At 44.7% G+C, this 17,225-nt stretch overlaps 1 protein-coding gene across 1 annotated transcript; it reads left to right on the top strand.

Moving 5' to 3' along the window:
• Positions 1-390: 390 nt before the first annotated feature.
• Positions 391-15,853, top strand: UTP25 (UTP25 small subunit processor component). Its single transcript, XM_032185204.1, has 12 exons — positions 391-500; positions 1,305-1,344; positions 2,522-2,765; positions 3,525-3,737; positions 6,818-6,906; positions 8,118-8,528; positions 9,226-9,445; positions 11,472-11,674; positions 12,921-13,103; positions 13,708-13,820; positions 14,243-14,488; positions 15,320-15,853. The coding sequence occupies exons 1-12, from the start codon at positions 391-393 to the stop codon at positions 15,564-15,566; spliced, it is 2,319 nt and encodes a 772-aa protein (XP_032041095.1). The 3' UTR covers positions 15,567-15,853.
• Positions 15,854-17,225: the final 1,372 nt, after the last annotated feature.

The following is a 17,225-nucleotide window of genomic DNA, read 5'->3' as shown; positions in this document are numbered from 1 at the left end:
AGCAGGGTCTGGAAAAGAGAAGGCTGAGGGGAGGCCTCATCAGTGTGTGTAAATACCCGAGGGGAGGGTGCCGAGGGGACGGCGCCGCTCTCTTTGCCACGGCTCCGGGCACAAACTGAAGCCCCGGGGCTTCCTGCTCAACGTGAGGGGGCGCCTCTGTACTGTGCGGGGACAGAGCGCCGGGACAGGCTGCCCGGACAGGCTGTGAGGTCTCCTTTAGAGTTATCCAAAACCCTCCCGGCTGCCCTCCTGTGCTCTCGGTGTCCCCGCTCAGCGGGCACCGGGGCGCTTCCAGGGCTCCCCGCGGGCTGAGGGCTGCCGCGGGAGGGGGCGCGGCCGGCAGCGCGACGGCGGCGCCTGACGGCCGGGCCGTAAAGGCGGGCGGGCGGCATGGGGAAGCGCGGCGGCGGCGGGCGGGCGGCGGCGGCGGCTCTGGGCCTGAGCAAGAGGCAGAAAAAGCACCTGAAGGACTTCGGGGAGGAGCACCCCTTCCACGACAAGTGAGTGGGGGCCCCGAGAGGCGAGGGGAAGCCCTGCGGTAGGCTGCCCTGCTTGGCAGATCGATGTTTAGCACAGCAGGCGGGCTCCTGCCCTGGGTAGCTGTGCTGCACCAAGGGCCTTTAAAAAAAAACGCCGAGCAGGTTTGGTACCCGGGTCTGGGGGAGGCAGCAGCCAGAGGATGCGCCTGGTACGGCCCAACCGCGGCTGCTGCCTGCTGAATCTTCTCCTCCGGCTGAGCGGTCGCTCTCATCGCTGTGAACTTATTATCCTGAGCCAAACGTCAGCCTTGCCAGCTCTAGGGATCCCTCACGCTCTTGCCTAACTTTTATGATCCTTTAAAAGTTGTCCTACAGCCCTTCCTTTCAGGTAGCTCTGGCCTGGCCTTTCTCCTCTGAGAAGAGAGGAGCAAATTTCCTTCTGAGCCTCGCCAGGTACAGTTTTGTCTTGCAGGGTGTTCTTCACTTTACACGTAGCTTTTACAGTGTTTATACTCTTGTGGGTATGTATATAAACAGCCTTCTGTTTAAAGACGGATTCTGCTTTAAAATACTTCTCTTTTTGATCATTTGTACTCAGGCTTCATTTATAGGCCGTATCAGCTGAGAGAGAAACCTCTCAGGGTGAGCACTGAGTCTGTTTTCTTAGGGACAATGGCGTGACGTGTGATGGTTTTAAGCTTGCTCTTCTCTAAGACTCCTGTGATTCAATAATTTCTTCTCCCCCCCATCTGTTTTTATACTGTACATAGTAACATTGACAGAGTAAAATATTTCAATCTTTTTTTTTTTTTTTTTTTTCTCCAGGGTTTCTGGAACACTAGAAGCAACTCAGATCTGTGAACTGGTAATATATTTTTGTTTCTTCCTCACTTTCATCTTTGTGCACTTCAGTGGAGTGAAGCACTGAGCATTTTGCATTGTTCAGGCTGATTCAGTTCTGTTTTAGAAAACCTGCTTCTTAGGAGGAAAAAATGAATGATTTTTGTGTATCTCTGAATTGTTCTCTGTAGTGTCAGACTGTGAAAACCATGAGACATCAGAAGAAGCAGGATATAATATTGCTGTTCTTGGCTGGTTCTGTTTTTTTTCACATTACTTAATCATGGTGAAAAGTAAACGATGTTGTAAGTTGTTATTATAATACTAATAAAGTTGGGGGTGCGTGAGTTAGGGGATGAGATGTTTTGTTCTCTGCTGAATGAAGAAATTTCATGTTCATTCGAGCAAATGTTCATGCTCGTTCCCCTTCTTCAAATTGCCAATGCTTTAGTTTTCTTTCAGTTAACCTCCTTTATTGTCAGATAAATTAAACACTTCAGAGTTTCAGTCTGGAAAAACAATGAGTTACACTGTCCACTTGTTTCCTTTAGCACTTACTGCATTAATGTTGTATATACTGAGTGCTCACCTTGGACTGAAAGAACCTAAAAAGGAAGCAAATGGTGCTTTGCTTGTACTCCTGGTTTCACTGTAATTGTGACTATAACCAGGCACGTTGTGGTTGGTTTGTTCAGGCCTGGGACAGAACTGGCTCTTAGAGTCTAGCTTGTTTGAAGCTTAGAGCTGAGCCAAACCTGACCAACTCCTCGGTGGATTTCTGTCAGCTGAAGGTTATTTCCCTTATTTCCTTGAAACCTGGAAGCATTTTCTGCTTGTATGCATGCCCTTCTACAATTTTTGTTGTGTGCATGGTTTTGCTCGGAAAATCCAGGGCCGGTTTGTCTGTGGAGAACAAATGTACTGACTCAGCTGGGCCTAAAAGAACCAAATTTTGAGATGCTCAGACTCAAATCAGTGCAGAATGAGGTACTAGGGCCTAGGTCTACCAAGATGCTTTCAAAATCTAAACGGAGGTGTCCAGAATAACTATTTATGTTGGTTGTTATGTTGGTATATGGAGGTTTTTGAGAAGTCCCACTGCATCTGCACAGGGATAGAATGGGAAGAGGAAAGTGTAGCATGGGATCTAGAGGTGAGGGTGTTCATGTGCTGCATAATAGTGTTACTGTTTTCACTTTTAGTCTGACAACTCTGATAAATCGAGTGCAGAAAGTGATTCGGAGATTGAGGTGGAACCTGTCCCTGTGTACCACAAGCTACTGGCTACCCTGAAGACCTCTCCTGAGTCTGAAAGCGAGGAAGAGGAAAGTGAATCGGAAGAGGCTGGCGAGAGCGAGGCAGAGTTGGGCAGCGAAGGCTCCCAGGAGCCCAAAGAAGCAGATGGCGTTGAAGCAGACGAGGATGAAGTACCATCCCAGGAGGAAGGTAGGTTGCCTTTTCCCTTACTCTGGTAAACGTTGCTTCAGTAAGAAGGTTTGAGCAATGCCTGCTCTTAGCCAGGATCCTGCTTGCTGGCTGGGTGCTCTGCTGGTTGCTCCGTTGCCTCTTGGTGGGTGGGAGCAGCAGCTGCCGGGGGGTTTTGCAGGGCGGGGGGTAGCTCTGCTCGTTTTCCGGCAGGCAGCCCGCTGCTTCTCCCTCAGATGTTGTTTGTGCGGCAGCACAGGGGAAATCCACATGGAGCAGCATACCAGGGGTTCTCACCCACTCACTGGGAGACGCAAGCTGTTCTCTCACACAGCATCTGGTTTGGCTGCTGCCACTGAGAGGAGAGAAAGGTTTGCCTCACAGTGGAGGAAAGTATATTTAAAATACAAGGAAACCTCCTCCCTTATGACAAGACAACCTCATTCATGAAGTCTGCAAAGAAATTCTGAGAGGAGTCAATTTTTCATTATTTTAAGTTGTTTTAGGTTATCAGAAACTAAAAGTTGTGTTTTCTGTATAGGTTATTCCTTATATTTTCCCTGGGGAAACATGTTTTGTATTATTTAATGTTTGGCATGCTAGCCAGCCAAAGGTTATTTCTTTTTTTTCCAAAATGTAAAATACAAAGCCCATTTTTATCTTTTTGCATACAGTATTTGGAGAAAAACTTTTTCTCCAAGTGAACAACGTAGGCAGCCAGAGGTAGCAATCAATAATAACTTTCCCAGAAGATGATAACCTCTTCCTCTCTCTAACAAGTCACAGCTGAAGACACAGCAGAAGAGGCACTCGGCCAGGAGCAGGATGATGGTGCGGATGCCTCTTGTGACCTAAGCCATGGAGCAATCGAGGAGTTCACTGATGTGAAACATGAATCTGAATTTAGCTTGGAAACCAATTTCATGGAAGAGGAGAGTGGAGGTTGCGATGCGGACAAGAAAGAGAGCAATTCCTCACGAGCCTTTTCACAAGGTAAAACGTAGTGTACTTTGCTTAGTGAGCTGCCTCTTGAGGAGCATCTGTACCATGTAAATTACCAAATTCCTTAATGAGATGCTGTATAGCTTCTGAGTTCTCTGGCTGCGTGATTCATTGCATTGCCCACGTGTGAGCCCATTGCATAAGGGACACTTAAAGCTAATGCGGGCGTGTAGATGAACCACTTGTTTCCTGCAGCGCCTGTGGACAGGGATTTGTTTCTGCTGTGACTTGTAAAGCCTAAAATACCAGGAACTAGAAATGTGCGTGGAGGGGGTTGTCTTCTTCTAACGTGTTAGTGGTAGTTAAAAAAAAAAAAAATATGGTGCAATGTAAGGGGTCCTGCAGGCCTGCACTTGGAACGTATTCTTGGCACGGACGGTGCTGGAGGTGGTCACACAACTGACCAGTGAGAGGATCCTTCACAGCTGGGTGGAGTTAGAGGAGAGGAGCCGAGGCAGGTACAGTAATCTAGAAAACTGCTCAGGGCTCTTGGATTTTGAAGGTTGTGCAGAGCAGTCTGTGCGGTGTCTGCTGAGGGAGCCGCCCAGCGTCTCGGTGCCGCAGTGCGCCCATGGGTGAAGGCTGCGCCCTGGTGCTGGAGTCATCCCACCACGTGTAATACCAATAGCCGTGTGCACAGGTTTGTGATCTTTCAGTGATATGCCACACGCTGGCACTCGCAGAGCTCCTATTCATATTTCATGCTCTGTGGTTTTAATATCAGATGGCGTAGTTTGCGAGAGGGGAATATGTTTGTAGCATCCCTAGTGATGCTGGCTTGTCATCTTAGAGCAGCAGCTGACATTAGATCTGGGAGGCAGCCTAGCTGATACATGAAATGTGGGGAAGCATCAAAGGGCCATGTGATAGAAGAAACAGCTCCTTCTTGTTACCATGAGAATATTACTTAGGCTGTTGGCGTTGCGTTTTAATGAGAACCACAGCTCTCCAACTGCATGCCAAGTATCCTAACAGCTTTATTCAACCTATAAATGATGCACTACTTTTCAGTGGGTTGCTGTAGCTCGGGAGTGGCTTTGTAATCTGTTACAGAAGATCTTATATGCCTAAGATACCAGAAAGTGAATGAATCTCTCCTCGGGTCCTGGGATGACTAGAATTTCTGAAAATGCTTTGTTGTCTTTCCTCCTCTTAATTTGACAACTTGGGGAATTGGTAGCACTTACTGAAGAGAGAGCACCTGCTACAATTAAATTATAGCCCTTCGATTGCATTGCTGGGAACATAGATTAGATGGCAGTATGTCCTGATTAGCAAATGCCTTGACTTTTGCTGGATAACTTGGGCTAGATATCCTCTGGCAAGCACTAGTGTCCTCTAATTGCTCTTCCTCATGCAGTGAGTGCTACTGTGCTGCAAGCAGTATGTGGGGTTTGGTTTTCAAAATAAGCTTTGCATATTAATTGCTAATTGTGCATCCCTGAGTCTTTGCATATAATACGATGTTACAGTTTCCTGCCTCCCTCTGCTTTCTGAAAAGAAATGCTGATTAGATAAATTGTACTTTTGTTCACTTTTGGCAATTTTTGCCTTCCTTCACCCAGATCTCCTTCTCTTTATCTGCTTTATCAGTGTGTTCCTATCAGTGCCCGGAGATCACAGAATCACAGAATCACAGAATTTCTAGGTTGGAAGAGACCTCAAGGTCATCGAGTCCAACCTCTGACCTAACGCTAACAGTCCCCACTAAACCATATCCCTAAGCTCTACATCTAAACGTCTTTTAAAGACCTCCAGGGATGGTGACTCCACCACTTCCCTGGGCAGCCTGTTCCAGTGCCTCACAACCCTTTCAGTGAAGAAGTTCTTCCTAACATCTAACCTAAAACTCCCCTGGCTCAACTTAAGCCCATTCCCCCTCGTCCTGTCACCAGGCACGTGGGAGAACAGGCCAACCCCCACCTCGCTACAGCCTCCCTTGAGGTACCTATAGAGAGCGATAAGGTCGCCCCTGAGCCTCCTCTTCTCCAGGCTGAACAAGCCCAGCTCCCTCAGCCGCTCCTCGTAGAACTTGTTCTCCAGGCCCCTCACCAGCTTCGTCGCCCTTCTCTGCACCCGCTCAAGCACCTCGATGTCCTTCTTGTAGCGAGGGGCCCAAAACTGAACACAGTACTCGAGGTGCGGCCTCACCAGAGCTGAGTACAGGGGGACGATCACCTCCCTAGCCCTGCTGGTCACACTGTTCCTGATACAAGCCAGGATGCCGTTGGCCTTCTTGGCCACCTGAGCACACTGCTGGCTCATATTCAGCCGACTATCCACCATCTCTCCCAGGTCCTTCTCTGCCTGGCAGCTCTCCAACCATTCCTCTCCCAGCCTGTAGCTCTGCTTGGGGTTATTGCGCCCCAGGTGCAGGACCCGGCACTTGGCCTTGTTGAGCTTCATGCAGTTGACCTCAGCCCATCGGTGCAGCCTATCCAGATCCTCCTGCAGAGCTTTCCTACCCTCAAGCAGATCGACACACGCACCTAACTTGGTGTCATCTGCGAACTTACTGAGGGTGCACTCAATGCCCTCGTCCAGATCATCGATGAAGATATTAAAGAGGACCGGCCCCAGCACCGAGCCCTGGGGGACGCCACTAGTGACGTCCATGATGCAGAGCCCTCGGCAGTAAGCTCACTTGGGTCTTTGCTGTTGACAGCCTATTTCACCTGCAAGGAGCAGAAATGCTAACTGATGTTTATCAGTGTCAGAGCTTCAAGCAGAAAACTGCCAGTCTTTTCTACTACATACTGCTTTCCTGTCCAACATTTGTTTTGTGACTGAAAGTCCTAGCGCTTCCATAAGTGCTTCGTTTTCTTTCTCTGCTTCCCTCCCCCTTTTTTTTTTTTTTTTTTTGGGCAATCTGTCAAATCTGTTCTCTGTGTTTTTGTAGAGAGAATTTGACATCCTTTTTCGCATCTCTGGTGCTTTGAAATAACTAGTTTTAGCTGTGGTGTTGGCCAGCACAGAAACTGTTCGTGTCATTTGCAAATCCGTTCTGAAACTTGATTCTGGTATTAGCTACAACAGTTCTCAGGACTCTTTGTTGTTGTTGTTACACATAGATCCATTTAAACAGCACATGGACAAAGAACTTGAAGAAAAAGAAGTAGAAAAAATGTCTACGCTTTCTAAAACTTCAAGTCAAATCAAGGTAACGTTGTCCTGTAGCAATTCAAAGCTCCAAAAGATGCTGAGATAAAAATAACGTATTGTATACAAGTGCAGTAGGTTCGTATTATTGTTGGCTCCAGAATTGTCAAGGTTTTGTCACTGCATTGTTGCTGAAGTGTTTTCTTCTTAGCTTAATGCTGAGCAAGAGTTGAAATGTAAAGTCTGCTGTTACATCAGTGCATGGTGACATGCCTGAAAAAAAGTTTTAGAGTTTAGTTTATAATCCTGAGATAAGAGGTGTGTGCTCGTGGCGCTGGGTGGGAACAGGACTGGTCTCTGCGTAGTAACAGGAGGATGCCAGAGACACGCTCTGCAACTGAATTTGTCAGGTGACCCTTTGCAGTCTTACAAGTAGTTGTGATGCCCCCTCATGTTTTTGTTCAAGACACTTGTATCTCCGTACACGTTCACAAGCAGGTAAAGGTGGGTTTTAACCCATTTGTTAATACTGGAAGTAATGTGTGAATTACAGTACCAGAAAAACACCTCAGTGCTTGAAGCAGAATACTGGTTTTCAAAATAGTCATTTTTAGACGAACCTTTGCTTCTTAACTTTTTCACATCTGATTTCGTTTTGGAGGGTTGCCCTGCATTCTGGTCAGCCATATGCTGGGTGACATTTGTTGGAAGAGATCCAACAGTCAGTCAGGGAGCAAGCTGTGACTTTTTGTAGTTGTTTTTGTTTTTTTTTTAAATATGGTGGCCAAAAATACCAGTGCCACCTAAAGCAATGTATGATACATCTTTACTTAATTGGGTGGAGCAACATTATGGAAACAGAATGGGACAACTTGTGTGGCAGGAGGCTTACAGTTTTCCCGATGCACTGAAAGGTTTCACCCTTCAAAAGCAGTGCACACCTCAGTGTGGCTGATCTGTAAACGTGGTTAAGCTCCAGGGCTGGCAGAAATGACATCCTTCTTCTTCCTCAGTTTTCTCATTGGCAAAATGAGGACAGTTGTAGCCACGTCACTGCAAAATACATCCAGGTCTAGTGAGTTCAAGTTTATTGTTATTTTCTGGGGTAAATACTAAGGAAAAGGTAGTTTCTCAAATTTCATGAACCTGATTAAACTATCAGTTGTGGTGGTGTACTTTTGTGCTTTTAGCTGTACCAAATTTCGTATATTTGGCTCTTCCTTTTATGTATCAATGTGTTATATATATATATATATATATTTTTTCCTTCAGTGGCCGAGGCTGGGTCAGTTAACTTTTTCTTCCGCTTCGGAGAAAAATACAATATTAAAACCAGACAAAGAATTTGATGTGAAGCAGCTTCATCTTCATAAGCCTTTAGAATCCACATGGCCAAAAGTGAATAAGCAGTTCCTGTCGCCAACCACCAAACCAAGTGATCCCTCTTTTACCCCCTTACAAAGAGAGCTCCTCTCTATCATGAGTGCCTACAAGGACTTGTTCTATCCAGAAAGAAATGCTTTAACGAATGGAGAGGAAATCCGGCACGCGTACTGCTTGCACGCCTTGAACCATGTCCTGAAGGCGAATGCCCAGGTGCTCAGCAACAACGCCAAGAAGAGAGACCAGAAGCCAGGGACGGACAGCGATGACTACAGGGACCAGGGGCTCACCAGGCCTAAGGTAAGAGAGCTTCATAGACGTGATTCCCCTGCCCACCCTGGGTGCTTGGTCAGGCTGTGTAAACATCCTTCTGCCCTGTTACGTGACGGAATCCTAGGCATGTGCCTTTCTGCAGCCCTTGGCCATGCCTGGGAGTCATCTGCAGGGCAGATACCTTGGGAGAAGCAGCGAGCACAAGTTTCAGCCAGCCTGTTCCTGTGCCCGTTGCAGTCTACAGAGCTGGATTCAAAACCCAAAGAGGGGTTGGGAGAACAGAAAAATGTGTTTAACCATGCCCTGTAATCATACCCTCTGTGTGAGATGGAGGACCGCACTGCTCTGCTGGCCAGTCCGTGTCCACAAGCACGCTGTGTCCCAGCACATCCTCTCTCCTTGCTGCATGTCAGAATCTGGCTTGTTCTGCTTCCGTGTGGACCCATCTGGGCCTGCCTTTCCTCAGAGAAGCTAACTGGTGACATGCCATAAGGAAGTCACAAGCTAGGGGCCTCCTCCAGCGTAGATGTGTGTGCCTTGACTTAGGGCACAGGCCTATCTGTCAGATCAGGTTTTGTCACGTAGGCAGAGATGGTTGGTGATTGTACTGGGGAAGGGGGCTGAGGTTTTGTTTTGACTGTTGGGAAGCCCAGTGGGGGCAGATCCAAGTCAAAATCATTACATATTTTATGAGTTGTTCTGTTGTAACTGTTGATCTGTGCAGGTGCTGATGATAGTGCCCTTCCGGGAATGTGCTTTGAGAATTGTGCACATTCTCATCAGTCTTCTTGAAGTGAATGACAAAAGAAAAATAGATGTAAGTAATAAAAAGCGCTTCAAGGGAGAGTTTGGCTCTGACCCAGAAGAGAGGCCCCCCAATCTGAAAAGACCTGAAGATTATGAAGCTGTCTTCGCTGGCAACATTGATGACCATTTCAGAATTGGTAATGACCTACAGAACAGATGACTTTAGCTTGTAAAGCAGGGGGAGGTAATCTAACAAGTGTTTGCTAAATGTCTGGGAGCCATCAGGGCTGGTGGGACTTTAGATTCTGAGGTATTTATGCTGGTTTTTGTATCAGCAACTTGAATATTTCTGAAAATATTCTGTGCCTTACCACAAAAAAGGAAGAGAAAATGCAGAGGTAATGATTTTCACATCAAGTTCAGAGTCGCTTAAAATACACTGAGTGCTTTATTGTGGCAGGGTTGCCCACACCTCATTATAGAGGTGTGGGCAACCATCTTGATTTATGCAGCAAAATCTTTCATTTTATTAAAAAAAAAATCATCTCAAGTTAGCAGTTATTCACAATTTATCTATAAATCAGTAACAGTGGGAACAAAATTAAAGCTCAGTACTAAGCAAAGCAGTTCTCTGCTGTATTGCACATGGCCTTCATGAATGCAAAGGGATGGCCAGCAGGTAGGACTGTTGGACAAGCAGCAAATTTAAGACTATTTCGTAACGTAATGTCATGCTGTTGTAGTAACTCAGTGTGCAGGGAATTAGCTCAGTTCCTGGAGCTGCCACAGTGAGTAGGCAGTGTTTCTAACTTAGCTTGACAGATAAGAGGCTCTTGAAATTATTGCCCCTTGAAAGATAAATTGGCATCCCAAGAGATTTAACGATACAGTGGAAGATGCAAGAAAGACTGAGTGGGAACTACTTGCTTCCCCAGTGAATATCTATCTTGCTGAGAACATCTTACTTTTTGTAGCAAAATAATTTTCCTTTCAACCCTCTCCTGTACTACAGCCTGTTTGATCCACTTACTAGGGGTGAAGAAATGCTTGAAGAAACTTTCAGTGCTGTTACTTGCAGAAGCAAGTCAGAGAAGCAGCATAATTATTCTTTCTTAGTGTGCTTCACACCCTGTTACTTCAGCGCTAAGATGTAATTTAAATTGTGTTTGTTATGCCTTACTAAAACCCACCCTTTCACATCTTTAAACCAAAGATGACTTACAGTTGTTAAACTGTGTATGTGATGACATGTTTTGGGGGAAAGTGGTGCTTTCTTCCTGGAAATTCAACCAGTTGTGCCTTTTATTTCATTTTATCATCAGGTTAAAATAGATAGCAGGAGAGGTCCCTGGAATTCTTGAAAGCATCTTAAAGAGCCTTCAGCTGTAGCTGTGGTCGCTGTCATCACACAGATAGGGAGAGAAGCTGAAGAGACCCCTCTGCTGGGCAGCCTCTGGTTGAACCATTTGAACACGGTTCAGATCTGGATTTTAAGATCAGAAAACTGTATGTTGCCCAGTAGCTATGGCACAAGTAATAGACTCCTTTGATTCCTTCCTTTTCCCCTCTGTAGCACGAGAGGTGATGCATGAGCTAATCTGTCCTGCACACTGCAGCGTGCATCTTGAGAAGCCAGGTGCCTGGCAGTAGTGCAGCACTGTTGGTGCTTGCAGCCTCTGTAAGGTGCTAAGCCTTGTCCTTGGCATTTTAGTAGCAACTGAAGCGGTCCTGTGAATGAAAGCAGTCTATAGTCAAGAGGTCCACACTGAATCTTGCATGACAGATTAAGGTAACTCATTACAGCACGTAATGGCAGAGACTGAAGCCCAGAGATTAGGGTAAAGGGAACAGTTAATCATTTCTGCTTTTGTGTTCCTGAATCTTTTTAGCCTTCCCTTTTTTTTTTTTTTAACAGAAAATCAGGAGAAATGTGTTTCAGTTCAAAAATGTTGTTCAAGCTAAGAAAAATCTGGGGAAAAAAAAAAACACAACTTCCAAAAGAGTTTGCAGAACTTCATGAAAATCTGCCGAAGGCTGTGGAATGGGGGTGGGGTGGATAAGCACATTTTCAGGAAAGAGTTTCAGCCAGATTGATTTGTCCAGCTCTCATCACTAGCATGTGCTAAGGGAGAAGGAACACAGGAGTTACTGTTACAGAGCCTTCGGGAAGAAAACGGTTGATAATTGACCTTGACTAAGAAAATGCTGTTTGCTGTCGGACAGGGGTTGCGATTCTGCAGAAGAGTATGAGATTGTATGCACCATTTTACTCATCGGACATCATCATTGCCTCTCCCCTGGGCATGAGGACTGTCATTGGCGCAGAGGGGGAGAAGAAGAGAGATTTCGATTTTCTGTCGTCGATAGAAATGCTCATAATTGATCAAGCAGATATTTATCTGATGCAAAATTGGGAACATGTTCTGGTGCGTTTTCCATAATTTTTTTCAGCTGCACTGTGTCTTGTTAGTCTGATTACAACTTATTTTTAACAATGAACAGTTTTACTTTTTTTTTTTCTAACTAGACACATATGCTTGTTCCTTTTCTCTCCTTCACCCTGCTGTTTATTTTTCTTACGCTATGAAAGATTTTCCTACAGCTTTTGGTAGTATTCAGTAATTGTTCTGAGTAAACCTTAGTATTTGGTGCTTTAGTGGTGTGTGTTATCAAAAGTTTTTTGCTTGTTGTTTTGGGGAGTTTTAATTGTCTTGCAGGATGCAATAATGATGATTCCTTTAATCACATCTGGGAGAAAGTCTGCCAGTTGTCTGACTGCCCGGTGTCTGTCAGACTGCAGCCGTGTGAGGAATTTGTGCAATCTATTTGAGGTTCCCCCAGAAAGCAATGGGTACTGGTGCTTGTCTCCGCTGACTGCAGAAATATTAACCAGTAGTCATGTCCTAAGTTAAGCAGTCTAAAGCTTTTCATGTATGGATAGCGAAAATATAGCTGTAGGATTGTGGTTAGTTTGTGCTAGTACCCATACGATATGGCTTTAGGTTAATAAAAGTTTTCAAGATTGAAAGGTTGAGGATTGTTTTTGTTTGTTTGTTTGTTTCACACGGAAACACCTTAGAGGTTTTTTGGCCTGACATTGCAACAGCGTGATGTTACTGTACGTTTGGAATGAGCCCAGAAGGCATCTTGCTTCCTGGTGAGGCCCAGGAGCCTACACGATGCTCACAGAATGTGTGCTGGAGCCTGTTCTCTCTTTTGCTTTTGAGTGCAGCTGCCTGCCATGCAGCAGCAGCAATACTGGTCCGAAGCATCATTTAGTGAGGCCAAATTGGGGTGAATTTCGTGGCTGGAACCCAGCCTGGTGCTGAATGCAGCAGGGACTGGAGTTGGGCTGCTTCTGGCTCAGAAACCGTGGGCCCATTGACGTTGGTACAAACAGACAGATCCATTAGATATGCCCTGTGGGAGAAGCAGCAAAGGCTGCTGTTACTGATGACTTAAGAGATGGCATTTCTAAGTTCTATGGAATGAAATTTTTAAAGTACTCTTGATATGGTCAATAAACTCCAAACAGCTGTGTCTTGGGAGATCACTACTGTTAAATTCTGTGCTTTCTTGCTCATCCCTGCCCACTTTTTGCTGCAGTTAAGGCTCGTGCAGTCTGGGTGCAGTGATATCAGTCTGCAATTATGTGTTTCTGTCTCTGTGTAGCACCTGATGAAGCACATTAACCTGCTGCCTTTGGAATCCCATGGGGTAGACTTCTCCCGAGTGCGAATGCTGAGTCTCAACAACTGGTCGAAGTACTACCGTCAGACGCTGCTGTTCAGTGCTCTTCAAGATCCCCAGATTAACTCCATCTTCAACAAACACTGCTTCAATTATACAGGGCAGGTGAGTTCACAGATGAGCTCAAGACTTCTTTAGGCATAACGGAGGGGGAGTAGAAGAGGAAAACCCAATGTGTGGAAAAACTGTATTTTAGTTGTAAAAGTCTGTGTGCCAGTAATTCCATTATCAAAGTGTTTCAGTCTGAGTCTGCATGATGCTGCATGACAATATCTAATGCTGTGCCAAAGCCATAAAAATACACTCTTCTTGCAGCAGTACTTGATCCTTTTGTTTCATGTTTGAAATTAGGTTTTATTTTTTCTTAATCTGATGCAGATTATCTTGTTCTATTGAATCTGTTGTCAAACCAAGGGTTCAACATCTTTTGTTTTTATGATTCCTGCTATGTCTGAAGCACAAGCAGCTATTTGAAAGAAAAAGTAAAAATCTGAGTTGTCCATCTCAAATTATTGAAAGGCAGGACATAAGCAGCTGTTGTGCATCTTTAGCAGCTTGGTTAAGTATATGTGAATGTATTTTGGTATTGGAGCTTTCTTAAAATCAGCCTTGTGCACTGCTCACAGATGTGAGATGCTAGCAGAAGGCTGGCTGGGGTGTGGCTGCATTGAGATGCTGCTTCCCTGAGCATCCTGCTTTGTTCCCACAGGTGGCTGTCCGCAACGTACCGCTCATTGGCTCCATTAGCCGTGTTGTGGTCCAGCTCCCTCATGTTTTTCGGAGGATAGAAGCTGAAAACTTAACTTCCGTGATAGATACAAGGTACTCTGTGTTCCAAACCGTTTTGCTGTGCCCTCGTGACCACAACTTCAGATTTAGTTGAGCATATTGCTTCCTGCAGAGCGTAGGGCCAGGGGGATTTCTCAATAGAAATGTGCCTTCGTGGGCCTTCTGACATGGGCTGGACTCTGCACAGCTTTAAGGGAATGTGGAAGTTCTTGTCTAAGGCACTGGAGAATAAAACATTGGAAAGCAATACCGGTCTCTACCGTACCTGTACAGAGCTGATGAAGCTTTAGACCATTATCTTCTACAAGTGTAGATATCCTAAGTTTAAAGAAGGAAATACATAGTTAAAATGTTCAGTAGCCTGTTGTGTCTGATGGTATTCCTGTCTGAGGTTATATCAGCATTGGAAAACAGGTGTTAACTCTGATTAAAACACGCATGCTTTCTTAACTTAGGTTTCAGTTTTTCATCGACAAGGTTTTGCCCGAGTACCGCGATGCCATCATGTCACACACGCTCATTTATGTTCCGTCGTATTTTGACTACGTGCGTCTTCGAAATTACTTCAAGAAAGAGGACCTGAATTTTGCTCACATTTGTGAATACACTAAAAAGGGTGGCATCTGCAGAGCACGGCGCTTCTTTCTCGAGGGAGAGAAGCAGTTCTTACTGCTCACTGAGCGCTTCCACTTTTATAAAAGGTGAATTGGGAATTCCACTTTTACAAAAGAGGCCTGAGTCTTCCTGTGGGTTGCATGTGTACTGTTTTGGAAGTGTAGTGACCTTAGTCATAGATGGGCTGTAGTGCTTTTTGAACTTGTTTGATCTTCCTAAGGAGTTCTTTGAGTGATATAAGAGCTTCTCAGTTTACTTGAAAATTTTCTGCATGCTGCCATGGTCCCTTGCAGAGCTTCTAATGCTTTGGTATGCACAGGACTTTATTCAGTAGGGTGCGTGCTGCCAAGTTCCACTGATGTCGGGAGAGGATGATACATCCTGCAAAATGAGGTTCTCTGTGCCTTTTATTAGTGCTCATCTGAGCCACTGTAACTACAAAAAATTCTGGAAAAGGTTATGCAATTAGTTCAATAATTCAATATAGCAGGCTGAGGCCAAAGGAAAAATCTGCTGCATCCTGACTGGAGCTGGTCGGAAGTTCCTGATGGAACAGATTTTGCTATTAGCAGAAGATGTTTTGGCAAATATATAATAAAAAAAAAAAAAAAATCATGAGTATCAGTGCGATCAGACTTTACTATGTTAGAATCTAAGCCAAAGAGGCTGAATACTGCAAAATTGGTAGTGGGCTGTACTTTAGAGGAAGTCACAGTGCCTGGCAGCATTAGACCTCCCTTAATTCCACACCCATGGCAAGTTTAGTCGTTAGTCTGTGATACAGGGTTTGCAGAGTTGAGCTGAAGCGCATTGAAGATAGTGGAAATTGGAGGAAGGGAGATGGGATTGGTAACATGCACACTTTGTACAAAATTCTGACAAAGTTACTTTACTTTTTCTTTTTTTTTCTCCTACAGGTATACAATAAAAGGTATTAGGAACCTCATTTTCTATGAGTTACCAACCTACTCCCACTTCTACAGTGAGATTTGCAATATGATGAAGGCCACAGACAGTGGAGTGGATGCTACGTGGACCTGTACTGTGCTGTACTCCAAGTATGATGCTCAGAAATTGGCTGCAGTGGTTGGCATAGATCGCACAGCTCAAATGCTCCAGTCCAAGAAAAATGTGCACCTCTTTGTTACAGGAGAAAATGATTAAGTGATACTGCAGGCAAGACAAATCAATGGACCTGGTTTTTACTCCTAATGCACTTTTTGATGTTGCATTTTAGAAATGTTTTAAATTTTTTAGTCCCTTTTACTAAGTTCTGCTGAAATTGTTCATGCAGTATGAAATTTTATGTTTCAGTTCTCTGTCCAACAAGAAACAAAGAATGTCATTCAAGGTTTTTTTCTGTATAAAAACAAAAATCAATCCAGAGTTATCACTATTCTTGTATAGAGGAAAACTCACTCTTCAGTAAAAATTGGTGGTGTGATAAATACCTTTGGATTGGATTGTTTCACTTAATTTTCTGGTGCAAACTCCTTCTTTTATCAAAGGCAACTTTTTCATTTAATGTAGGTAAAAAAACTGTGCCCAAGTATGAAGGCAGTCATTATTTTGTAAGCCTGGGTAAGAGAGGTGCAGGCAAAGCCTCTTCAGCACAAAGACACTGAATGAGAGCTGAACTTGCTGGGGTACAAGCTGAGGTTCTGTATTTTTTCCAGAGTGACCTAAATATTTATGTCTGCTATTTACAACCCTCCCTTCAGCACCCTGGCCTGTCAGTTTTACCAGATATTTTTTTATTTTTATTTTTTCTGAAGGAAAAATCAGAGTTGAATTTGTCAGGCAGAAAAGCCAAGCTAAGCCCCGTGACCACCAAAGCAGTCTTGTGGAGTACAAAACCCTGTGGTGCAGTTGCAAATACCTGTGTTCTCTCATCTCGCACCGTGGGTGGGTTTTGTTTTTTGTTTTCTTTTAGTCTGCTGCTCTTAACGGTTGCTTATGGAAGTGTCACGGTGCTGCTGCTTTTCTTCTACTTCTAGGAAGCTAAGTGTAATGTAAAAGGAGCTAAATGTAGAGAGATTGGGTTTTGTAAGCCTGTGTTAAGACTGTGGGAAGACTGTTCTGTAGAGGGGCAGGTGAGTCCTGTGCAAGCCCAAACGCAGAAGGAAAACATCCATGCTGAGATGAGACTTGAAGGAATTCTCGTCAAGGAGGCTTAAATAAGTATACTAGTGAAATAAACTCCGTCAGTGACTGCACAGGCATATTATTTTAGCCAATTTTTTATCGTATTTTTTATTCCTGTATTTCTCAGAGGCTGTGAACATAAGTAGTTAACTGACGTCCTGAAATCATTTAGCAGACACACCAACCCATGCAGTTTCTTGCTTTTCATTTGAAGTGATGGTTTCTGTTAACTTTAAGTACCTCTGCCATAGCACACAAGAGTTAAGAGCCAGCCAAAGCAGAGCTCCTGGGAACATCTGTCTGCTGTGGAGCAGAGACAGCCAGAGCAGCACTGAGGATGCTTCTTGTATGGCGTAGGCTTTATGTGGGAGAATTGTGGATGTGCATATAAAAGCAGGCACACAAAACAGGATTAAGGCATTTTCTTCCTACACCGGATGTGCTTAGCACAGATGAATAGCTGACCTCTGAGAAAGCTAAAGTGGGATAGCTACTTAGGGAGATAAAATGATGCAGTGCACCTACTGCTTAAAGAAACAGCAAGAGTATTGTTCCAGAGCCTACGCAAGGATTTTTCTGTTCTTGCTGAAGCTAATAGCAAAGTGCCTTGGTGGGCGTGGGGCCAAACTGTAGTTTGAGACTCATATTTTTTCTAGTGACTACCTGTTTTATTCCTAA

Source organism: Aythya fuligula, chromosome 3, assembly GCF_009819795.1.
Source record: "Aythya fuligula isolate bAytFul2 chromosome 3, bAytFul2.pri, whole genome shotgun sequence".
Taxonomy (NCBI): domain Eukaryota; kingdom Metazoa; phylum Chordata; class Aves; order Anseriformes; family Anatidae; genus Aythya; species Aythya fuligula.
The sequence above is the reverse complement of the archived record's forward strand: the minus strand, read 5'-3'. Positions and strand labels throughout refer to the sequence as shown.